General features: G+C 39.0%; 1 protein-coding gene across 1 annotated transcript; it reads right to left on the bottom strand.

Moving 5' to 3' along the window:
* Positions 1-204: 204 nt before the first annotated feature.
* VCAM1 (vascular cell adhesion molecule 1) lies at positions 205-9,876 on the bottom strand. Its single transcript, XM_050962369.1, has 6 exons — positions 9,743-9,876; positions 8,775-9,050; positions 7,256-7,576; positions 4,838-5,104; positions 3,242-3,505; positions 205-1,553 (listed from the first exon to the last, which is right to left on the bottom strand). Exons 1-6 carry the CDS (start codon positions 9,792-9,794, stop codon positions 1,393-1,395), a joined length of 1,341 nt encoding a protein of 446 aa, XP_050818326.1. The 5' UTR covers positions 9,795-9,876; the 3' UTR covers positions 205-1,392.
* Positions 9,877-25,475: the final 15,599 nt, after the last annotated feature.

The following is a 25,475-nucleotide window of genomic DNA, read 5'->3' as shown; positions in this document are numbered from 1 at the left end:
TTTTCCTGACAGAATTTTCTAGTACCCAGGACCATCTACTGCTTTGTGATAACTAATTAATAATACTTACTAAGTCTACAGCAGCTGCTGCTTTTGTATTGGTGCCATCTATAGAATGTACACATTAACTCTCTGAGTTTTCCCTCATACAGGCTAGTCTGTGTCCTAGGTCCCATTACTGCTACATACACCATACAAGATAGAAAGCAAAACAAATAAATACACCACCTAGTTTCAGCGTTTTGACCATTATGCTTTTCAAAGAAATAAGAATTAACAAGTGGGAATATAGCAAACATACATGTTCCATTTCACTATTACATGGGCACTGGTTGGGAATTTCAACTGAATAAACATTTCTATGAACAAAAATACAGTACCAAGAATAGGAGACAGTGAAATATTTAGAAACTTCATCTAAATATGTTGTCAATTTTTTTACGATGAGTCTAACAAATTCTTTGTCTATTCAATAAAAGTTGAATATGTGTATTGGAGCCTTGTTACCATTTATGATTAACAGCAATACCCAAAGGTGGATTTATTTTAGTGTGAAAGTCTATAAAAAATGTCTGTTTAGAGTTAACTTCTAAATTATGGGCCTGCTCACAGTGAAGTCAACGAAAATCTTGTTATATACTTTAAAGTGACAAGACCCCAAATAAATACCATACCATTGTACATCTCACATGCTACAGTAGATTATACCTTAACCCCAAACAGATACTTGCTGAATTACATTTATAACTGTTACATGCGTATCAAAAGCTTTGGCACATTTATTAAACAAAAGTTAAAAAGTTTTTAATTGACTCTGAAGGATTTACATTTGAGACAATTCATTAGAAACAAAAGGCCAAATTCTCTTCTCATTTATACCATGTAGTTTTACTGGAGACAATGGAGTTATGTTGGCATAAATCAGAGGAGGACCTGGAACACATTACATGCAGTAGGAAAGTACCACCAACAAACATTTACACCAATTATATTTAAAACACTCACTATTAAATAATGCCAAAAATAGTCTAATCGGTTCAAATAGTGTTGATTTATATCTCAGGAAACAACATTTCTATGTACTGCTGCAATAGGATATTGGAATTTCCAAACTGGTGTTCACTTGAATGTGTTTATAATACATATATACAAGACATGGGATACTATCTACAAACTTAGCACTTCAAAGAACTCTTCTTGTTGAGCATGCTTCAATAGGGAAGCAATTCACCTATTTCTAAGGCAGTGTCTTATTTGTTCCTTTAATGTAAAGGCTGTCGTATTTATCATGGAACAGACCATTTTTTCATGTTTTTCATGACAATGTTACAAAAAGTCATATAATATTGCATGTCATATAATGTCATGGAATGAAGAAGGTTAGTCACTTGCTTAAACATTTGGTTTTGGTGCATTTACAGGACTGTAAGATCCATTTATCTTTGCTTTCCTTGACATATAAACCAATATTGCAAGCACAGGGATTGCCATTGGTGATAAACAAGAGAGCACAACAATCAGAGGAATCACATAATCTCTTTCTTCCACGATTTCTGCAAAACGAGAAAAAAAGAGGAGACAGAAGAAGTTGATTAAAAACTGTTACAAGTAGAAGTATGCACATCACTGTAAAGGCAATGCTACTGTTATGTCATCTTCCTCGCCTCCAGCTTGGAGCATATTATCTGACCCCTTTGAATTCTTTCACTGGATTTCTCTCTCTTACTGCATCACATTCAAGGTCTTGTCCACATGTACAAGGCCCTCTGTAATCTTGGTACATCTACATCTCTGATCCCATTTCCCTATTTCCCCACCCTACCCTCTTTCCAATCTGTTCATCTTTCTGTTGCCATCATCTCCTGACTCCTTCCACATTGGGTTCACACTTTTTATAATGTAGTTCCCTATGCCCAGTGGTGTCTATCAGACAAAGATTTGCACAGGGGAGCTCTAGCTTTCCTGAGCTCCACTTATGCTCACTAATTCAGGGTATCTTAGAAAGTGCCCCCCAGTACTGTGCTCCATGATGTTCACATTCATTTTGGAGCTTTCCTGAGCTCCAAAATGAATGTGAACATGTGCATGATATAGTCTGGGGCACTGAAGCAGCTGTTCCACATGGATCCTGCTCTGAAAGAGCTATCCACCCATGTTAACAGCTATGAATGGGTGAATTGACTTTATTTTGGTTTTAGTTTCTCATTTTTCTGAGTGGAGCAGTGCCCCAGCCATTGCAATGGGACAGATCCTACTGCCTTCAAATGGAACACGCTCCTGGTTCTCATCTGCATCGCACTCTCCCTTCAAATCCCTTCTTAAAACCCACTTCTTCAAGCAATCTGTCTTGCATTCTCTTCTTCAGTAAACACCCTCCCTAATCAACTTAATTGTTGTTCAGTGTCTTGGGTTTGTTAGTCTAACATAAGTTCAGGCCTGTTTGGCATAGTGCACAACAACACGTGTTGTAAGCTGACTGCTTCAGGGAGGACCAGGAGGCATTCTCATGTTGAAGGCAACATTAGTTTTATTATAGAGTTCAGTGGGACCATGACTCCAACACAGTATCTGCACTGGTTAGTCAGTTTTTAAAGCAAGTAAGACAGAACATGTGGGTATTAAAAATAAAGAAATGCTTGTAATATGTGTTCCATATCAACTTATTTTTAACGGTGAGTATCCCTTCTAGGTATGTATTTATGAACTACATTATATTCTTTGTGTGACAGAATGATTAATCCATTTAATACAAGTTTATGCCTAAACAAGAATAAGCCATGCCATCTCTGAAGTAGTTTCCACTAGCATTCTATCAAGGAGACTGAGAAATTAAATTTGTGAAGGTAAATATTAATAATTTTTCATGCCAGAGAGAGTGCCTCCAGCAGCTCCCCAGCACATAGCAGGGCACCCTTTATCTCTTTTTGTGGGGTGCAGGCTTCTTCTCCCTATGTGCCAATCTTGCTCTGCAGACTGGTGCATAGAGGAAGTGGGGCTATGCCTGCCTTCTCCCCACCTCCCTTGAGCCACTGTGCCACTTTGGGGTAGCATTGCTAAGAATATTAGTGCTGTATAGGAGACAATTACATTACTGATATTCACTAGTGAACTGTTCTGTTTTTCACCACTAACCATGGTATATCTATGTGTGGGTGAACAGCACACTAGCTGTGCTAACAGCAACCTTTCAATCATTGGATTATAACAATACAAGTAAGTTCAAAGCAACATATATGCCTACCTACAACAGTTATCTCAATCACATCAGTGTTATTTCCAGTCTCATTGTAAGCAGCCAGGTATATGCCTGTGTAATTTTTGATGACTCTATTGAGTGTAGAGGTGTCATTCTGTGACGAGAGGATGGTTGTACTGCTCGGATGGATCTTTTGCGGGACTGTCTGTGGAGGTGAATTACTAGAAGTTGTACTCATAATAGTGATATTTTCCCCTTCATCAACATTGTCTGATGGAGATATTAACTCTGGAGTATTCTGGGGAGGAACTAAAAGGAAAGAAATTGTCAGGTAAGATTTAAATGCAAATGTAGAGATTGACAATCTACAACAGGCTCTCAGGGCCTTAATTCAGCTGAATGAGTCACCACAATCTTTTCTTTAAAATCGACTTGATCACTAGCTAAAGGTACTCTCTAGTCTTCTAGTCTGCTGGCAGGAAGGATATTGTATTAATTGATGGACGTAGCACCCTTCACTTTATACCGAACTTTTTTCTTTAATTTAAAATGATTATGTATATTCATGAAAGGAGGAAAACAGACAAGCATAGCTTCTGAAGTCCTCATTCTACAGGAAACAGGCACAGCAAAGGCAAAGACAAAGGAACAGATGCTAAAAAAGAGCATGTTTGCCCAGCCTTCAAACATGTGACCTTTCTCTGAGAAAGTCATTAGGATTCCATGATTTCAAACCCTGTTTTGCGGGACCCCAGTGTAAGGGACTGTTAAAAGATTTTGGAGAACAATTGTTTTCTGATGTCTGGATCTTTCTGGAGAACAGTCTTCCTTGTTGATCCATTCCTACTAATTATATATGACAAGACTCTGGGTAATTCACTACATGACACACACAACATTAAAATCCTAGAGAATGACAAAAAATGACCCCAAAATCTAGAGTCTCAAGAAGTTGATTGATATTTTAGACCATGTTTTATGCCTCTAGCAAAAACAAACAAACCCAACTTCATTAACATAGAGAACATTATTTTAACTGACCTTTGACATCAAGCATTATGTTTTTAAATTGCTGTCCAAACTCGTTGCTGGAGTCACATTCATACATTCCTGCATCCTGTAGCTGAGCCCCATATATGGTACATCTGCCACTTTCACATACTATGAGCATGTCTAAACAGCCCATGGCAGTGAGCCTTTTAGCCTGGGCTGACAGCCTCAGGCTCATGGGTGTTGTGCTACCTCTTAAACATTGCTGTGTGACTATTGTGGCTTGGGCTGGAGCTCGGGCTCTGAAGCCTGACTTTCTCCCTAAGGCTCAGAGCTCTAGTTCCAGGCCAAGCCACAATTTAAACATGCTGCCTACACAGCTATTTTTAGTGCAGTAGCTCAAGCCCTATGAGTCCGAGTCTGTCGACTCAGCATGGAGGCTTTCTGCAGGCTGCCAGTGGCTGTGTAGATGCACCCGATGGAACTCTAGTGATTCAGAGAGCTTTGCATGAGGTAAATTTTACCCTTAATGACTAAGGGCCATTCTTGACATCACAGAAGTAGAAGGCAAAATTCTCACAGATTTCAGTCTGAGCAAGATTAGCCCTAAAATTTCAAAGCAAGGCTTACAATGTATCATGTTGTACGCACCTTGAACAATTAAGTCCACAGTTTTTTTCTCTCTTCCAAACTGGTTAACTCCTTCACACTCATAAAGCCCCAAGTCTTCAGCCTTTACACTATTTATAGTTAAAGTTGCATTTTCAGAAAGAAACTGTGACACTCCACTGATCAAATGCTTTGTCCAGAAGATCTTTGGAGCTGGATTACCATAGCTGGTACATGTCATTGTCACAGCTCCCCCTTCTTTCACTGTGGTGGAGGGAGTGACAGAGACTGTCGTATTTCTTGGTCCATCTAAAACGAAGGATCCATTGTTAGTTATTCATAACAGGAGCAAAGAGAGGGTGCTTTATTAGGTGCTAGATTGTCAGCCCTGGACTCTGAAATCCTCTATTTAGCCTCAAATCAAATACAACACAGATAGCTGTTGAGCTTCAGTGCAAGCCCTCCTTAGCCAATGTGCCTCAGTCCTGATCAAGAGAGTCTGTTTATATGGATGGGAGGGCAGTACAGTCTCAATCCCCACTCAGTCCTTGAGCTAAGACTGCCACCACTCTGAGGGCTAAATGGGGACTAGCCCTTTACACACTGCACATTGGGACAACTCCCCTCGCCTTTTATATAAGGGCTACTTATTCACAGCCCCTGTGCTCAGGGGACCACAGAGTATGTGACTTACAATAGATTATGATATATTTGATTTGTGCCTGCAAGGAGGTGGCAGACTTCCTATACTCTCACATTTCTGCCTGCAGTCAATTGCAAGTAGCAAACTGGGCCCTGATCCCGCAATGAGTTCCTTGAGTGTGCAAGGATCTGTCCAGAGGATGCTCATTACAGGATTGGGGCCTTAGAGGCTAGAATGACACCCCTTTGGAATTTTGACCATGAATTCTACTGTATATTTGTTTTTGTGACGTTGCTGTCCAAATGTAGTTAAACTGGATTCATTATAGGGATAACGTTATTGTATACATCTCTCATCAGACATGTGAATCCCATTATGAAATTTCCTAATAGTGCTGCATAGGGTTGGAAAAGAATTAATAAATAATGGTGAAGCAAGGGACTCTGACTTATCATTGTCTGATTGCTTTGATTGATGCAATGCACCTAGGTGTCTTGGCAACAATCTTATGTTTTAAGTAAACAATTAAATATTATAGAGAATGATCCTGCAGTTCTTTTTCAGAAACTGAACTTGAGTTTTGCCAAAGGCAGGACCTGCAGGACTGGGCCTGTCATAAGGAGAATTTAATTGAAAGGCATAGGGACAGGAGAAAAGATTCAGGTGAGATTTCAAAGAGGTAGTCAATGAAACAGATAATAGATGACATCTATAATTCATCATATTTTAAGCTTTACTGGAGGAAATGGTCTCTAAAAGAAATTCATACATTGCAAAGACAACATTTGACACAAAATTTATTTAAATGTCAGATGACTCAGCAGGTTTCATAAAACAAAGTCACATATGTTGGCAGCCTGGCTGCATACACAAACCACCTGGAAACATAATTACCTGGCAGATTTTGGGAGCAACACAAGGCTCCTGAGCAATGTGCCACACACAGCTACGTGTATAGTGGCATTCCAGTCTTAAAGGAGGTTATTGTCCCTTACGTGTTAGGGTGACTACCATATTCACATGGAGCCAGAGAGGCTCTTAAGTGCCTGTTTCACAGAGCAGTCTTAAATGTAGGTTGGGTGAGTCACCCAGAGGACATGGGAGAAATTTTACCCACACTGGGTCATTGACTGGGGGGAGCTATGTATATGTTTATCTCAAGGAAACACTTCAGATACTAGGAAACATTTCAAAAGCAGTGATGTCAATGGAACAGTGAGGACAATGGAACAATTTTCCCAGAGAGCTCAGTGAGGAATCAACACTAGAGGTTTTCCAAGAGGAACTGTTTAGAGCCAAATTATGCTCCCCGATATTTGCATATGGATCTCATTGACTAAAATGGGATTTACATAGGCATTCAAGGGAAATTTTTCATAAAAGCACCTCTGCTTAGACAGTTATTGGTCTCTCTGATTCAGACTGTGTGTGTTTGCCCTCTGACTGAATTCTGCACGAGCTACCAAAGAAAAGGAGAGAGGAATGAGCCACAATGGTGGTTCTGAAGGTTGACGTGTATCACTTTTTTCCCACTGTTACTGAATGCAACAGTTAACTTTAATAACACAGGGTGCTCCATGTGGAGAACGCTCATTGAAGTCAATGGTTATTCTTCACATGAAGGGATTACCGGTCTGTGCCCAGAGATGATACGACCTCAGGGCCATGTCCTATCCTTGATCTTTGTGCAGTACAGTCACTGACATCAGTGCGAGATCCAGCATGGATCAGGAGTACTTTTGTTTATATCCCTAACTTTGTAGCCCTAGCCCATGAATCCTACTGTAAAATTTAACCCATAATATAAATATACTTACAGTTTACACTCAATCTCTGCGAAGTCTGTCTTTTCTTGGGTTCAAATTCCATTTCATCAATCGGTAATTCAGCCACACAAGTAATTGCTTTCCCAGTGTCTTCAAAGGTGGGGATAAAAGTCAATGTCAGACATTTTGTCTCTGTGGTTTTGGTGTGTTCTTCATGATAAAACTCTTTCATGCCAAGAACAGATCCATCTTTCTCCAGCTGCATCTTCAAACGCTCAAAAGGATACACTTTGGGAACCATACAGGTGATATTGGCTTTTTCCCCAACATTCAGGGGTGTGCTAATCTCAATGACTGGATCACTGGGAAAAGCTGAAAGAACAATACCAGTTTCTTTTTATTAGAGACAGGCCAAAGAGACAACCATTGAAACTAGAGACAGAATTAAAAACCCCTCAAGTTTGTTCACATGTGTTCATGACTTGTGTTTTGATTTAGTCCACTACAGTAAAGAAATATGGGTCCATATTTTGGGTTTTTGACTCTCCAGACTCTTTGCCCCTATACACTCAAAGTTGGAGGTTTTAGGATCTGGGATAAAGATTGGATCAATCTTTCCTTTTAATACATGTCCATGTTAAAAACATCATGGCATTTTATGAAAGGTAGAAAAATACTGATCTTTTTTAACTGATAGAATTAGAAAATAACAGCTACTATATATATATATATATTTCTAAATTAGTGACAAACAACAATAATACTGTTCTTAGAAATAACTGGAATAAAAAGGCATAGCATGTGCTGTATATTCATTTAGAAGGCCCAGAATCTATTAATTTTAATTATTACCCCCAGTAGCTATTAGATGTGGCTTCCAAATAACTGCAGCTACCATTAAATATAAAAACCTTCCTATATCAAGCCAAAATATTAAGGTATATAGGACTGAATTGTTCCCAACGAACTCAGTGACAAAACATTGATTTCAGTGGTGTAGAAGCATGCCTTGTATTTGCAGCTAATATAGTGGCAGGCAGAGTGAATTTACAAAATCTCCGTAATCTGAGCCAACTCCTGTTCACTTCACAAGAGTAGGTTTGTTGGAGTCAATGGAACAATTTGCATCAGCAAAGTGGGCAGGATTTGGCGCTAGGGGTCAGATCCAATACCCTCTGATATCAACAGAAAGACTTTGATTGACTTCAGTGGGCTTTGGATTAGGCCCTTTATAATCCATTTTTCCCCAAACATTTCTACCCAGAGCATGTTTTTTTCAGCTTTTTGAACACTTCAGGGGGACTATTTTCTGGATTTCATATACTCTGAAGAAAACGCCAAGAGCAAATAAAAGCAGGAAGACTAAATTCATTCTAGGTAGCCTAGTTCAAGATGCCTAATAAGAAATCCCTGCACCAATCTATGACCCCTACCAGGAAATATATGTTTAAACATACCAGAGTTGTTGTGCTAGGGATATAATTGACCCTTCATTGTAGGAATGATTAATTACATTTATTATGAATAAGCATTGCACCAATGTCACATATAAAAGGAATAAATCACTTACAGTAAACATCAACCTTGATGCTTTTTTCTTTTTTCACATGGTCACAAAATGCACTGCAGAGATACTCATTGTCATTCCCAAAGCCAACAGGATCCATAGTTAAGATGGAGCGGCTCCCCTTGCTGTTCACTGACCCATCTAGGGGCTTGTCCAACTGGCTTCTCCAAGAGAAACTTGGGGATTCACAGCCAATAGTACTACAGGTCAGCTCAAGTGTATCTCCAATCTGAGCAGCAACATTGTATTCAGGTGTAATCTCAATTTCAAAAGCTTTCACTGAAAAAGGGAGAAAAATGCAAACTCAGAAGCATTCATTGCTCATGTTCTCCTTTGCACTGACAATCTAGTAAAGTATATGAGATTATTAAAGCCTGCCTCTTGTTTCAGTTTTTTTAAACTAATCGTTGTGTAGGGCAAGTTAAATTAATAATACTTAGCACTTAAATAGTGCTTTCCCTCTCCAAAATACTCTACACACATTAACTAATCAACTGATGAACAAAGTAAATCCATTGAAGTCAATGGAACAACATGACTTTACACCAGCTGGGATCTGTCTCTAAAACTTTGCAGCAGACTGATAGGTAAATATGTTACCAAGGGAGGCTATAGAATCACCTCCACTGCAGATATACTTGACTGATATCTATCAGGGATGCTTCAGGGATAATAAAATCAAACCTACAGTGATGTGCTAGGGATCTCTTCTAACTGAAACAATTCTATGATTCTATAGTGCAATACATTTTTTATCAAACTAAATTACAAAATGACTGCATTACTACAGAATAGTCAGCGCTGAATAAAATTTTTCTTGCTATTTAAACAGAATATCTTAACTGAGCTTAACACATTTTTATTAACTGAAATGCAAAATCATTTTCTGGAAAGAGAAATGATTCTGAAATAAAGGAAAATGCAAATTAATTACAACAATTAATTAATTATGTAACAAAACAATAACTCACAAGTCATAAACACCAGTAAAAGCACTGTCAGTGATGGAATTATTCTTCCCATTTGTCTAAATTTTTGCAATTGATATATTATGAAAAGAAAGCTAGCTCCAAACCCCAGCTCTCTGTTCTCTCTGAAGAAACACGGTGTGAGTCTGCAGCTCTGAAAATGACAGTTGTAACAGTTACTCAGCTATTTATAACAATTCTGGTTGGGGTGGAGTGTAGGAAATCTCTACATGGGGAAACCCACAGCGCAGTTAGGAAAAATCCCCCTGTAGGCTGTGCAGATAGTTTCAGCGCCCTCTGCTGCTTTCAGATATAGGATTACAATGTGTCTTTTTCACACAAATTCCAAAACTGAACTGGCAAAATAAATATACTGGAAATGGAGAATATCAAGAACAGTTCAAGGGAAAAAAATCTTTTTAAGCCCAGGATAAAATTAATTATTTTCACATTGTTATTGCATATCACAGATATAAGGAGCAAAATAAGGACCTGATCAGGCAGATGTTTAGTCATGTGAAAGAAGCTATTCATGTGAGCAGTTCCACTGAAGTCAATGGGACTATTCACCTAGTTAAAGTTACTCACATGCATATTTTTTGCATGATTGGGTTTTATGGGGACAATCCTACAAACACTTGAGTAATTTTACTCAAGTGAGTTGGTCCCTTTGAAATCAGCAGGACAACTTGCATGAATAAAGCTACCCAAATACCTGTGGTTTTGGGGACTGAACTGTAAGAATACAGAAATGAGTCAGGTAATGAAGGACTAGAGATGAGCTCAAATCAAAATCCTGGATCCTAACACCCCTGATCCAGATCCAGTCTTTGAGGCTCAGGCCAATCACCTACAGCTGAATAGAATGAGTGTTGGATTGAGACTGATGGTTCCAGTAGGGCAACTGAACAGATTCATTATTGTTAATGGCATCTGAAGAGCAATTGCCCCTAAAATGGCTCTTTTTTCTGGGACACCACAGATTGATTTCCCCCTAGACTGTCGATCTATTTCTGCAACCATACATTGTCCTATTTAAATAACGGAATCACAGACTCATAGACTCAGACTTTAAGGTCAGAAGGGACCATTATGATCATCTAGTCTGACCTCCTGCACAATGCAGGCCACAGAATCTCACCCATCCACTTCTATAACAAACCCCTAACCTTTGTCTGAGTTACTGAAGTCCTCAAATTGTGGTTTGAAGACCTCAAGCTGCAGAGAATCCTCCAGCAAGTGACCCGTGCACCATGCTGCAGGGGAAGGCAAAAACCTCCAGGGCCTCTGCCAATCTGCCCTGGAGGAAAATTCCTTCCCGACCCCAAATATGGCGATCAGCTAAACCCTGAGCATGTGGGCAAGACTCACCAGCCAGCACTCAAGAAAGAATTCTCTGCAGTAACTCAGGTCCCATCCTATCCAGCATCCCATCACAGACCACTGGGCATACTTATCTGCTGATAATCAAAGATCAGTTGCCAAAATTAAGCTATCCCATCATACCATCCCTTCCATAAACTTATCAAGCTTAGTCTTAAAGCCAGATATGTCTTTTGCCCCCACTACTCCCCTTGGAAGGCTGTTCCAGAACTTCACTCCTCTAATGGTTAGAAACCTTCGTCTAATTTCAAGTCTAAACTTCCTAGTGTTCAGTTTAAATCCATTTGTTCTTGTGTCCACATTGGTACTAAGCTTAAATAATTCCTCTCCCTCCCTAATATTAATCCCTCTGATATATTTATAAAGAGCAGCCATATAAACAGCTGACAAATTTTAGGTTGTTAAACTGTAGGTAAATTTAAAAAAAAGTTGTCTTTTGTCTTTTAAAAGAAGCAATTTAAACTGACATCTTCCAGCTGTCATGCCCTTACTCAGTAATAGGGAGAGTGAACATGTTATGAACACAATGTTCCTATTTTCAGTGTTTTTGTTCCAGGGGTTATATGAAGCCAGTATTTAGCAAAGGATATTTTGGGGGACAAGCGCTGGCTAGTAGGAAGCTGTCATTAGAAACAAAGTAAAAGCAGATTTTCTGTGTCCAGTTTAAACTGAGAAAATGCCACTAATGGAAAATATTGAGAAGCAGAGTTTGCAGAATATCAAGCAGATATTGCTTATTAATTTTTGTAGTGTTCAGTTTTTTATTCAGAGGGCATGCCCTTAATTGCCAAGTACAAGGGGAAAAAAATCCAGGACAAAAAAGTAAAATAGGCTTTAAAAACTGTCTTTGATGAATTAATTAAGTTTAATATGTGATCATTTAACTGGTAAACTAATTCCTGTAAAACGTGGCTGTTATGTAGTGCTTATTTAATCTCTGGTCCTAATCCAGGTATCAAGTAATAATATGCATAAAATAAATGAGAAAATATAAAAAAAATAAACACAAATCCACAAACTCCAAATATAAATAACTGTGAGCAAAGGAAGGTGCCACACTAAAGTCCTACTTTTTGAGTCATGTAGATCATGAGGTAAACACATTATTCATTGGAGTTAATAATGGTTTCATTTTACTCCATTCAGGTGAGAGCAGTAGCAGCAGATACAAGGAATACTTCTCATGTAATGTGCTCCTGCTGGGCCCTAGAGACCATGGCTTTAGCAGGAACCATTTGTCCAGGTTCTCTCTTGACTTCAGCTGCCCCTGGAATCCCTCCTAAAGGGAAATTTTATTGCACAAGTTAATAAACTCCCTGGAACACTAAAATGACTGTATATTGTAATAAATGCATAAATCCCAGTAAGAATCTCAGTACCATGTCCAATAAGAGGCAACAGCGTCTATGTATTTAAACATCACAGATAATAAAAACACCAACACAAAAGGTAGGAAGCAAAAATTAGCTCCAAAGAGAAAATGGACATCTAGGTCAGAAAGGTGAAGAAAACCAGAAATACAGGAGTGTTAAAAGAGACAACCCACAAATTACCAAGAGAACCCTGGAAGAAGGAGACACTTGAGCTTAGAATCCCTAACCTGAAGTGAAGACCATGAGTTTGTCATTGTCATGGTTGACAAAAAAGAAAAATCCTCTCAGGAAATGGGAAGAGAAAAGATTCTGGAGTATAGTCCTTACATGCTTGAAAGCTCTCAAATCACAGAGCACAGACTGTGTGCAGTGTACAGTCTGGGTAATGGTACTTCACCTCAACAAAAAAAAAAGATTTTTTAAGGGGAAGTAAAATTCCCCTTCTTAGCAAAGTTGCTGATACTTTGTTATCACTACAGAGGAGAGAGGTCATACATATGGTGATTCCAAAGTCTGGACTGTTCAGATACTTCTAATGTAGATTTCCATGAAGGGCATGTCCTCAGTCCCTAGGAATGAGACAGCATAAAAGTGGTAGGGCATGTCGGCACCCTGAAGGCATTGCAAAGGAAAGCTACAAATGCTGTGGGATCTTTCATCAAATAACAGGGAATGGGACATGTCAGCCTGATGCAACTGCCATTAAACTCAGTAGGACACTTTTGATTGACTTTGAAGGGAGATGGATCAGGCCCTGAGCTGGTATGCCAGGCCCCGAGCCAACTAGACATCAGCCATATATTTAGCAGAGACAGCAAAGGTAACTGTACTGATATCTGGACAAATATGTTGCTGGTATCAGAGCAGTACCCATTTTACATATTGTTAGAGGAAGTGCAAGAGGCAGTGGTTCCTCAATACAGGAAGATCCTGCCACTCAGCTGACTTCCACGTTTGCCTTTCTGGTTCCTATTTTAAAAAGAAAAGGTACTTTATTGCTGCCATTGTCATCCCCAGCAGTGTGCCTGCCACAGGAGTCAAGGGAACACCACTTTTGCTTGGGGCAGGACTGGATCTTTGTGGAAGCAGATAGAGAATAGCTGACAGTTTTTAGGTGTTAACCTCAAAGGTTCAGATCCCACATGTCATTTGAATTAAAATCTGGGGTGAGGTAAAAAAGAGAAGGGGCATCAAATGAGGATGAACACCACAGAAAACATTGGCAGGAATTCTGACATGACAGGCAGAGTGTAATGAGACCAAATGTGCTAAGTGTTACAAGAGTACAGTATAAAAGAGGTCTGCATATGTCTGATTAATTAAGAGATAAAAGGGCCAGTAGATAGCGCTCAAGTATATGCAGCATTGTTCTTGGGTGGGACCAATAAAACTTGTTGTGCACTGCAAATGGCTTCTTTGTGTGCAACTCTTAACACTGTGTCAAAAAGCAGCGTTCTCCTTGCATCTCGGCCCATAGCTAGAGATATCATGCAGGAGGGCAAGTTGAGAAACATGCTAAATCTAAAAGTTCTAAGCTCTTTTGGAATTAAAGCTATAGCAGTAGCAGGAGGCCAGGAAAATGCAGAAAGCTTGTGGCACTGCAGAAGCAACTTCATCTGAAAACATTTTCAACAGCCTGTTGCAAATCTGAGGTGTATCAACATGGCACGATTTCAGGTCTTCACATCAATTTGCTGGATGTCCCCGGCCCCACCCCAGTCTCTTGCTAGCAAGCTGCATGGACAAAAGACTGAAAGAGTTAAAATCCAGGATTGATGTGTCTTTCCACTGTTTCCAATAATTGACATTCGTTTTACTCAAGGTTTGGAGGGGAATTCCAGATGGTTGGTGTGACTGGGAAAGGGGGTTCACTTACAAAGTACATAGTACCAGTACACAGGCATTTTATCTCTGATCTGAAAACAGGACATAGAGCTGCTTTTCAGGAAACTGACTTTTTGGCATGTAAAGAGAAGGAAAGGGAAGCTGATGTAAAGATTCAGCATTAGCTTTAGTTCATGCTCCTATAACTTTGCTGAACAGCTACCTGATGGAGTTGAAGAGGCCAATTTGCTCAAGACATAAAAAAATAATCACAGGATACAGATTTATTTGATTAAATATTCTTGTAATCTGCATGTAAAGGAGGATAGTCTATTAATTGGCCATCATAACTAAAGGCTCAAATCCTATTGGACAGGGACCATGGAATTATACAGCACTCCCCATGTTAACAACTCTCATTTTATTACAACTCTCATGATATTTCATGTTTTATTTAAGCCCCAGCATCTGGAGCCAAGTGATTAGGTGAGAATCTCAGATTTTTTAAAAGTAGGTTTCTATTTTTGCATCCCTCATCGCTGTGGAGAAATGGTTGAAAATGTGACCCAGTCACAAACCAGAAGGCAAAATAAAAAACCCCAGCATTCATTTTTATCTTTGTGAGGCTGATTCATGATTTTTGAAAGCTTGGGGTTGGCAATACTGCACTCCCCATTCTCTTGCAGGTCCTCTCCTCGTTCCTTCCCCATCCAGTTCAATCATTTCAGTACTGATGGTTTACTGGCTTAATGTAACATTAAATTTAACGTATTTTACTTAGTCACCACATTTCCAGTGCGCTGAAGAGCTTTGTATTATAATCCATTTTTGCCTTGTGAAAGGTTTCAGGGGAAACATGGAGGGTTTGATTAGGGGGTAGGGGAAAGCTGAGACTGCAGCACCTAAAAAAGCCTGGGAGGTGGTTTTGTATTTCAGTGTCCAAGGGACAGTTGAGATTTTTAGTACTAGAGAGGGGATTAATCTATCTCTTTTCCCCTCCCCCCACGTTTTTCCAGGGATAGAAGGGACTTCAAATATGAGAGATGTGGGTTGAGTTTTAATTTCTTATTTTCTCTCCAGCAGCCCTTGACAGCAACTAACTGCTCTGCTGCACCTCACCCTAGCCCCGTTTCTATATCCACCAACAAGGGATATAGGATATTTCTGTTTGATCTTTCTGCTAAAAATGCCCAGCATTGAAATAGTTAACTGTATTAACACATATAGCTCCATTCCAACAAAGCACTTAAACATATGCATAACTTTAAGAACCTGTGCTGTTTCATTGACTTAATCCATTGGTGCTTCTACCTCACCGACCGCTAGCCTCCACTGTAGCTGTGCTATTTTCTCTGACTCATCGCCATGGGCCGGTGCCTGGCTCCATTCCCAGATCCTGAAACTGCCCTCTGTATGGTTCCAGGAAGGGGAAATGTGGTACGCTGCTGCTGAGTCAACTAGTTCCCTTTCACCTCACATTTTTGCTGAGATTCATATATAGATCTAAGTAAGGATGATTAAGTCGCATGGGCAACCTTAACTCTGTTCCTGTGCACACGGGCAGGGCCCATGCATTGATATGGAATCCACCCCTTATTGCAGAATTGTATTCCAGGTTGTAAGCTATCATTTATTTAAAAAATTCTGAGGCAGTTTTTCAGGACTATTTCAATCCCTTTGCTCCCCAAGAAAAGGCTGAGATGTGTGGAAGTGACATACATCATCCTCGTACATCATCCTCACCACACAACATGGTTGCTTCACTTTCCATTCTTACCAATTTAACAGAAAAATCTCTGAAGGCATCCAGACTCAGGAAAAGGGACTATCAAAAGGAAAATAAAATTTAGGCATTTACACATATGACAAAATAGATAATTTCTAATTAGGTTTTGTTCAGAGACACTGTTTATTTGGATAAAAAAATCCTGACATTTATATACAAAATAAATAAGCCCTCTGTCACCTGAAAAAAATTCCCTAATCTCCATCCTAATGTATTGTTGTTCACATAGAGTGCAGGCTGTGGAAATTCCAAGTTTTAAGTTTCAAAGTGAGAAAGCAATGATTCTCATTAACAAAGCCCTATCTAAAATTGGACTTCTGGTGCATATCCTGTTTTTAAACCCACATTGCCAGGAAAAATACAATTGAAATTAAAAGACCATTTAAAAAGGAAATTTTATCAGTTTGGACAGATTAAATTTCATTTTCTTTAATGGTGCAATAGAAAGGGTTTGTTTTGTTTTTTTAAATCACAAATATTTCAAGACTTCAAAAATGGGGGTAACTGGGGGCAAATGTACTTAGCAAGCATGTGTGTGTAAGTGCCCAGTGCACACACAATTCTGTCTTGATTTCTATACCAAGTGCATGTTAAAAAGCAGTAGTGGTATTGTACATGCTATTACATCATTTCCAAAGGCTTATCTTTAAAACTGGTTTCATAATAGACTTGTATGAAGAAATTGATATGGAAAATATTGAAAATTTGCCAGATAAATCCTTAGAAAAACTAGATCTTTTAGGCTGGGCTAGAAGCAAAGCCCTGGATCGAAACATGCCCTAAATTCTGTAAAATCTGACACCCCAGATTCAGACCTGAATTTTACAGTGGCTTCTGTCTTTATAAAGGTCCAAATCCAAACACTACTAAACTTTCACATTTTGCTGCTTGAGCCTAGATCTACATCTACATTTTTGTTTGTGAGCCAAATGAATTCAGACATGTCAAAGGCACCTGTCCTCACTGAAGACAACCGTAATTGAACCCCCCTGGAAATATAAATTAAGAGACAACACTTGTTTTGAATTACATGTTTTGTTTTCATTCATGTATCTATTGGATTTTGTTCTGGGTTCATTGGATTTTGGCCTAGGGCAGACTGCAGGCTCAGAACATGTGCAAGAACAAAAATAATAGAAGTCAAAAACATTTAACAATGAATTATGAACAAGCTGCTTACCTCCTAGAGCTCCAGCACCCACACATGGCAGTTCTCACTGAAGTAGATCCCTAGAGTACAATGTTGGCTCAATGGATGCCAATAGGACTTTTGCCATTGATTTCAGTATAGCCAGGATTTCACCCCGGTCTTCAGAACTCGAGTCAATCAAGGAGAAGGTGCAGGGGAGCTTTGTGATCAACTGCTATCACTCACCTGTGGCTGTGCAAGGGCACTGCACTCCAGGACACATGTGGATCCACAAATATGACAAAGGCAATTGTTGAGATCGGCCATAGTAAAACATCATAGAATAGAAATAGGCTCAAAAAATTCCTGTCTTGGCCCTCCCAGCTACACTGTAGTTTGCTACCTAAATATCGTTTGGATTTATGAAAACCAAACAACATACAAAATATCAGACTATACAAGTATCCTACCAACTATGTACCAGACACAAAGTTTTTCATTCTCTTATAATTCCCCTGCAGAAGAGTTACATATATGCCAATAAGCATAGGGAGATAGCCCTCTGTAAGTTCAGAAACTTTAAAAACTTTAAAATGGTTTAGCCCTATGTAAGTTCAGGAACTCCTAACTGGTGAAAACTGTGGGGTGGCTCATGCCCCTCATTTTCTTTCCCCACCTGCCCAGTGAGCTGAATAGGACTAGTCTTTGACCTAATGAGCACTTACTTTCTTTTCTCGAGGGAATGAGCTGGAAACTCTGTTCCAGGAAAACCCCTCCCCAACTAGAAAAAGAAACCAAACAGATTTGTTTTTGTCTCTCCCAAGCCACTCCAAAGGACCAAACACCAAAGAGATGTCGCCATTGCACCTGGTAAAGCATTACGTTACTATCTGCATCATAAAAATATAACAATTTTAAAAGCCAGACGCTAGTCTGTCACCATCGTGGTGCTTTTTCTGCATGATCATCATGGTATTGCAGTAGATTTAAAATAAAAAAAATAACATATTTTAATCTAGTCTAAATGTCTATGCATTTTTCAGCAAGAAGCATCACCCCAGCACGTTGCTCTGTTAGCACTTGAGTAGCAAGAACATGCTAATGTATGAGTAGCTAATAGCCTGATAAGAATGGTAGGCAATGTCTTACAGAGGAGCCAAGTTAATAGTGACATGAATTCTTAGGATTTATTCTCCCTTTCAAGGGAATTATTTGGCCAGGCTTCAAAGCCAAGAGTCCTTGTTGCTAGAGATAGACAGCCAAGCAAGAATGACTTTCATGGCAGCATCACCCTCTATCAGAGGCCATGGTACTTTTTAAGCGATAAGAAAGGTAACTTGAGAATTGTGATGCATGTATGAAATTGCTGGCAGGCACTGTGAGGCTTTGTACTGAATTAACTCAAAAAGAGTGTCTGACTTTTAAAATCACCACATTTCTTAGCAAAGGAAGTTTCTCAAAATGCTTTTGGAACGTTAATTCTTAAAGAACAGAATGGTCTGAAGAGCCAATTAGTGGGATAAATTCTGCTTCCACTGCACCCTGGTAAAGCCCAAGTAGTTCTACTGACATCAACAGGAATACTCTGGATGTGTATCAGTTTAAATTATGATAGGATTTATTCAGTTCCTTAGGGGAGACATCTTAAATGGTAACACCTGAGACCTAGCCTCCAAATACAGATAAGCTTTGTTGCAACACATATTAACCTGATCTTCCAACCACACTTCTCTAATTGTTCTTTGTCCATTAACATCTCATGTGATATGATGACTCAATATCCCTAAGGCCAAGTGGCCATTTCAAGTTCCAGTTGGCACCCTGTTTTAATATTCATGAGTGAATTCATCTAGTTCACTGCTTAGATTTTACCCAAATTACACTGATTCCTCAGATGCCTATTGTACTTCAATGATTACAACAAATATATATCCGAATGAAGATGAATTCTTTTCACTTATTTATAATTACATGTATAGCTAACATTTAATTTTGTGTTCCTATAGAAACCCTCAACAGAGATAGATTTGGTAGAATTACCTGATCTGCTGTTCCCTCTAGTACTATTGAGAATCACAATTCCTGTTCTATATTTCCAGGTTGCAGCTGATTACTTGGATTTCCTTCAACACTCCAGGAGTGGCTTGTTCCATGAATGAGTGAAATTCAGAGAAGTGAAGAGGTGATCACTTCATTGTAGTTGTTTGTCTCTTTTGCTTGTCATCTTGGTTGCTGGTCAGTATGCTTACTGGTCACTTTTGAAGGAGAAAGTGTATTTGTTTGTAATTTTTTAATCTGCAAATATAGTCTATTAATTATATAGGATCTTGTATGGCATGATGACTTGGTATTTCTAAGACCACCAAACTAGGTGGCCATTTCAGGTTTCATTTGTCAGCCGTCAGTTATTTTTATTAACATTTATAGCTATCATTTGATTTCATATTCCTACAGTTAGATTTTTGGTAAGATCTTCGCCTCTATCTGATCTGCTGTTTCCTCTGTCCCTACTGGGAACTACAGTTCCTGTCCATGGTTTCAAGCTGCAGCTGTTCCATGAATGTACTGAATTTTAAGAAGTAATTATATAATTCTGTGAAGTAACCCTATCTCAGGGTCAGTGTAGGGTTGTTACTGGTCACTTCTGAGTGAGAGGAAAGTATATTGTGTATACTTTTAAAATCTACAAATATATCTGATTAAGGGTCTAAGGTAGTTTTGAAAAAAATGTTTTATTGTTTTATTTTATAAAGTATTTCAGTTTCCCTTTAAATTGGAAATTGTTGATTATAAAATAGTGCTAAAGAATCATACCAGGAGAAGATTGCTATATGTAATGTAAATGAGGACAGATTAATGTGCTCCGTACATCCTTCCCCCATCTTCTCTCATTGAATACATGATACAGGATGATTGGAGGAACAGGAAGCAAAAATATATCAACTAACAAACAAACCAAGCATTTTCTTCATATTATAAGTCATAACTCTCGCTGTGTGAGTAGCTGATTTTTTGGTTCGCTCAATTGTAATATTGAAAAAAGAAATTGTTTCAGGTTGAACCAAATTGTGGTTCAACCTCAAATTGAATGTTTCATTTACATTATCAAGTTAACTCTTTTAAAAATATAATTGAGGTAAAATTCAGAAGAAAAAGTTATTTTGAATCAGAAAATCAAAATGTTTTATTTTGAAAATGCTGAAATGAAAAGTTTAATTTTTTTCAGATTTTTTTTCTGCTTTTTCCCAACCAATGAACCAAAAAAAATTGGCTAATTCGATGTGGCAAAATGTTTTGGTCAACTTGAATCTCCATTTTTTACCCAAAACTACTTTTGGTCAAAAAATTTCACCCAGCTCTAGATTCACAGATTCCAAGGCCAGAAGACACCACTGTGATCTTATAGTCTGATCTCCTTTATAACACAGGCCACAGAACTTCCCCAAAATAATTTCTAGAGCAGATCTTTTAGAAAACATCCAATCCTGATTTAAAAATGGCCAGTGCTGAAGAATCCACAACTCTTAGTAAATTGTTCCACTGATTAATTACCCTCCCATATCAATACATTAGAAGCAAGAGGAAGACCAAGGACAGAGTAGGCCCACTGCTCAGTGAGGAGGGAGAAACAGTAACAGGAAGCTTGGAAATGGCAGAGATGCTTAATGACTTCTTTGTTTTGGTCTTCACCAAGAAGTCTGAAGAAATGTCTAACATAGTGAATGCTAATGGGAAGGGGGTAGGTTTAGAAGATAAAATTAAAAAAGAACAAATTAAAAATCACTTAGAAAAGTTAGATGCCTGCAAGTCACCAGGGCCTGATGAAATGCATCCTAGAATACTCAAGGAGCTAATAGAGGAGGTGTCTGAGCCTCTAGCTATTATCTTTGGAAAATCATGGGAGACAGGAGAGATTCCAGAAGACTGGAAAAGGGCAAATATAGTGCCCATCTATAAAAAGGGAAATAAAAACAACCAGGAAACTACACACCAGTTTAACTTCTTAGTTTAACTTCTGTGCCAGGGAAGATAATGGAGCAAGTAATTAAGGAAATCATCTACAAATACTTGGAAGGTGGTAAGGTGATAGGGAATAGCCAGCATGGATTTGTAAAGAACAAATCATGTCAAACCAATCTGATAGCTTTCTTTGATAGGATAACAAGTCTTGTGAATAAGGGAGAAGCGATGGGTGTGGTATGCCTAGACTTTAGTAAGGCATTTGATACGGTCTTGCATGATATTCTCATCAATAAACTAGACAAATACAACTTAGATGGGATTACTACAAGGTGGGTCCATAACTGGCTGGATAACCGTATCAGAGAGTAGTTATTAATAGTTCCCAATCCTGCTGGAAAGGTATAACAAGTGGGGTTCCACAGGGGTCTGTTTTGGGACCGGCTCTCTTCAATACATTCATCAATGACTCAGATATTGGCATAGAAAGTACGCTTATTAAGTTTGCAGATGATACCAAACTGGGAGGGATTGCAAGTGCTTTGGAGGTTAGGGTCATAATTCAAAATGATCTGAACAAATTGGAGAAATGGTCTGAGGTAAACAGGATGAAGTTTAATAAAGACAAATGCAAAGTGCTCCACTTAGGAAGTAACAATCAATTTCACACATACAGAATGGGAAGAGACTGTCTAGGAAGGAGTACGGCAGAAAGGGATTTACCGGTTATAGTGGACCACAAGCTAAATATGTGTCAACAGTGTGATGCTGTTGCAAAAAAAGCAAACATGATTCTGGGATGCATTAACAGGTGTGTTGTGAGCAAGACATGAGAATTCATTCTTCTGCTCTACTCTGCACTGGTTAGGCCTCAACTGGAGTATTGTGCCCAGTTCTGGGCACCGCATTGCAAGAAAGATGTGGAAAAACTGGAGAGGGTCCAGAGCAGAGCAACAAGAATGTTTAAAGGTCTAGAGAACATGACGTATGAAGGAAGGCTGAAAGAATTGGGTTTGTTTAGTTTGGAAAAGAGAAGACTGAGATGAGACATGATAGCAGTTTTCAGGTGTCTAAAAGGGTGTCATAAGGAGGAGGGAGAAAACTTGTTCATTTTAGGATTGAACAAGAAGCAATGGGCTTAAACTGAAGCAAAGGAGGTTTAGGTTGGACATTAGGAAAAAATTCCCAACTATCCCAAGACTGGAATAAATTTGCTAGGGAGGTTGTGGAATCTCCACCTCTGGAGATATTTAAGAGTAGATTACATAAATGTCTATTAGGGATGGTCAAGACAGTATTTGGTCCTGCAGTGAGGGGAGGGGACTGGACTCGATGACCTCTCGAGGTCCCTTCCAGCCCTACAATCTATGAATCTATGAATTTAAAAAGTCATACAGCAGATATCACTGGTCACAATACTTGAGAGAAGCAGCTACTGAGGTCATCTTCACCATTTACTAGTGTCTGTTGAACCCTGATATTTGTATTTTAAGGGAGTTATGCAGTGTCAGCATTCTATGTCATGGTATCCAAATGAGCAGATAGCATTTGGGTATCCTCTAATTGTAGAAAGGTTTATTAATTGGAATAAAGTTTGATATTATCATTATACATAAAGATGATTGAATTTTTCATTTTGGGTAATTCATTTTTTATTAATGAATCATTTATGAATTGAGCCTGGTGTTCTTTACATAGATTTTTTTTTGTTCTTAAAAATTAAACAAAATAGTTTTGGCAGATGATTTTCAGCCTAAAGGTTGTAGGTTGTTTGCATAGATTGTTCAGTATTCATGCTGTATGACTGGATATCTGGTCTTTTGGTACTTGTTCTGGTCCCTAATTGGATGACTGAAACCTTTTGAACAAGAGAATAAAGAGCAATGCAATTGTGATACAAATTTTTTGGCTATGAAGATTTGCAAACCTGTTCATATTTACATAGTGCCCTTCTGAATACCCAGGTGAGAGTGAACCAAATTCAGTACTTTGGCTGAAATAATATTTCCTCATCAGATTTGTTTTTACTGTTTGATCAGTTCTGACAGTAAATAGCACTTTACTGGCATGTGTAAAGTCTCAGAGGGAAAGATTGTGAATAACTGGAAACCTTAACAAGATCCAATCTGCAGGACTAATCTGCAAAAAGTTATCTAAAATTGCTAAGGAAATTGGTGGTTAGTAACTAAATTATATCAGTTCTAACAGTTTAACAATAGACATTTGTTGCTGAATAAGGTCACTGAAAATGAATCACAACGGAAGCTGCCGTACTCTGTGATAGAGCCCTTCCATGTTCCTCTTGGCTTTAATTTCTCACCCTCCCTTAAAAGGAAAAAAAAATAGGCTATATACAGAGCTCTGTCGTGTTGTAAAGTCAATGGCATTTGAAGAGGCTGGAATGAAAGGGAATATAACTGATACTGTCACATCTGGGTTTACAACATGTACCAGTGCTCTGTAAAAGTGGCTAGAGGCTACGGCAGAAATTATCAAATTAATGGGAAATATGTATCCAACTCCCCTAAGAGGCTGTAAAAATCTCAACATTAAGGGGCGAAGTCTGCCATCCTGCTCATGTTGAGTGACACCTTACCCTATGGGGAGCTCACCAGGCTCCTTGCAAAGTGAGGTGCTGTTCAGTATGAATATAGATGGCAGAAAATGGGCATTGTTTATTTGTACACTTCCAAAGATGGGCAGAATGAGAAGCCGCACAATGATCTAAGAGCTGTGAACTACAGCAGATAGCAGCCTGGATACAAACACTGATCTCCAGAGGTTCTAAGCACCATTTCATTCAGTGTGGGTGGAGGGCACTCAGCAGCTTGCAGGATTGGGCTCATACATAGTTAGCAAGTTAAAATGCAAATAACAAAAAGAACATAGGACTAAATGATGACTTTTGGGACAACCTTACACAGCAATCAGTCCGTAAACTGCTGCACCATCCCAAGAAGCATTGTGACTCAGCCCTTGTCTACACTGCAAATTTATGTCAGTATAACTATGTAGCTCTAGGGTGTAGGAAATCCATGCCCCTGAGTGAAGCAGTTATACCCACCGAGCTCCCCATGTAGACAGCACTATGTTGACGGGAGGGTTTCTGCCATCAATAGAGCTGCCACCTCTTGGGGAGAAGGAGTATCTATGGTGATGAGAGAAGCTCTCTCGTCAGTGTAGGTAGTGTCTTCACTAAGCACTACAGTGGCACTTCTGCAGCATTGTAAGTGTAGACAAGCTCTTAGAGACACACCCCTGAGTCATAATTCCTCCTCTGCTTCCTTCCTTCTTTCTCCATCTCCAGAAGGCATGGTTAGTGACTCACAGTTGGCATGTTCCAGCAGCAAATTATACCCTTCACCCTATGTATGCTCAGTTACTGTGGCCAGCAATTGGTGAGGGTGGAGCCAAGGCTCTGCCCATTTCCTACCCTCCCATGCCCACCCGCTCCAGACTAAGTGGCACACGGCCGTTTAGTCCTTCATGTCCAGAGCAAAGGTCTGAGTAGCCTATGTAACAGTGCATAGGGGTTCTTACTTCCTCTTACTTCCCTGCATAGATGCTCAGCCTGAGTCAAAATCTAGCCCAAAGGATGTATATCAATACATGTAATGGAGCCAATTCTTCTCATTGTCAGTTACTCAGGCAACATTCCCACTGAAGTAAATAGAAATTTTGCTTAAATCAGGAGTGTGATATATGGCTCAGTCTTTGTAGCATGGTTCATGGTGCATGGAGAAAGAAAGGCAGGAAAAAATTGTATAAAAAAGTATTCTTATACAGAGTCCCTCTCTTCCACAACTGCTCCAGATGTTTCCAGGCAAATCTCAGCTCTGTGTTCAGGAATATTATTTACAAACCCTCCACATGTCATGATAAATAATGCTAGAGAAGAGAGAGGGGATATATTGCAGGAAATAAGTACTTTGGCTGAAACCAATCAGAATTTGGAAGATCAAATGTTGCTGTCACTTCAAATTTAAAGACTTGATGATAGAAAACATTATATATAAAAACATTTCTTCTGATATGTTAGATGTGTTCTGGGGTTGCAGTTCTTCCCTTATTCATTATGGTTAGTGATACTTGCATGAAAAAGGGATCTTTGCTCCTTACAAGTTCTGCTGTTACTGGCTGCCTATTTCTGCCCTGGATTTAAAATGAGCTGTTCATGACATCATACTCCACATGGTAATTGATGTATTGTAATGAAAACATAGTAGCTTTGATTTAAAGCAAAAGTGCACCTTCAAGAGCCATGGAGAAAGAACCAAAGGA

This window comes from Gopherus flavomarginatus, chromosome 7, assembly GCF_025201925.1.
Source record: "Gopherus flavomarginatus isolate rGopFla2 chromosome 7, rGopFla2.mat.asm, whole genome shotgun sequence".
NCBI lineage: Eukaryota > Metazoa > Chordata > Testudines > Testudinidae > Gopherus > Gopherus flavomarginatus.
Note: the sequence above shows the minus strand (reverse complement) of the source record. Positions and strands in the feature narration are given on the sequence as shown.

What these genes read in the sequence shown, in the direction of transcription:
- VCAM1 (XM_050962369.1), bottom strand. Translation starts at nt 9,794, where the DNA reads ATGGGAAGAATAATTCCATCACTGACAGTGCTTTTACTGGTGTTTATG. An exon ending in GCAGAGATTGAGTGTAAACT is followed by an intron (nt 5,105 to 7,255) that starts GTAAGTATATTT and finishes CCTTCGTTTTAG; the next exon opens with ATGGACCAAGAAATACGACA. An exon ending in GATTGAGATAACTGTTGTAG is followed by an intron (nt 1,554 to 3,241) that starts GTAGGCATATAT and finishes CTCGTTTTGCAG; the next exon opens with AAATCGTGGAAGAAAGAGAT.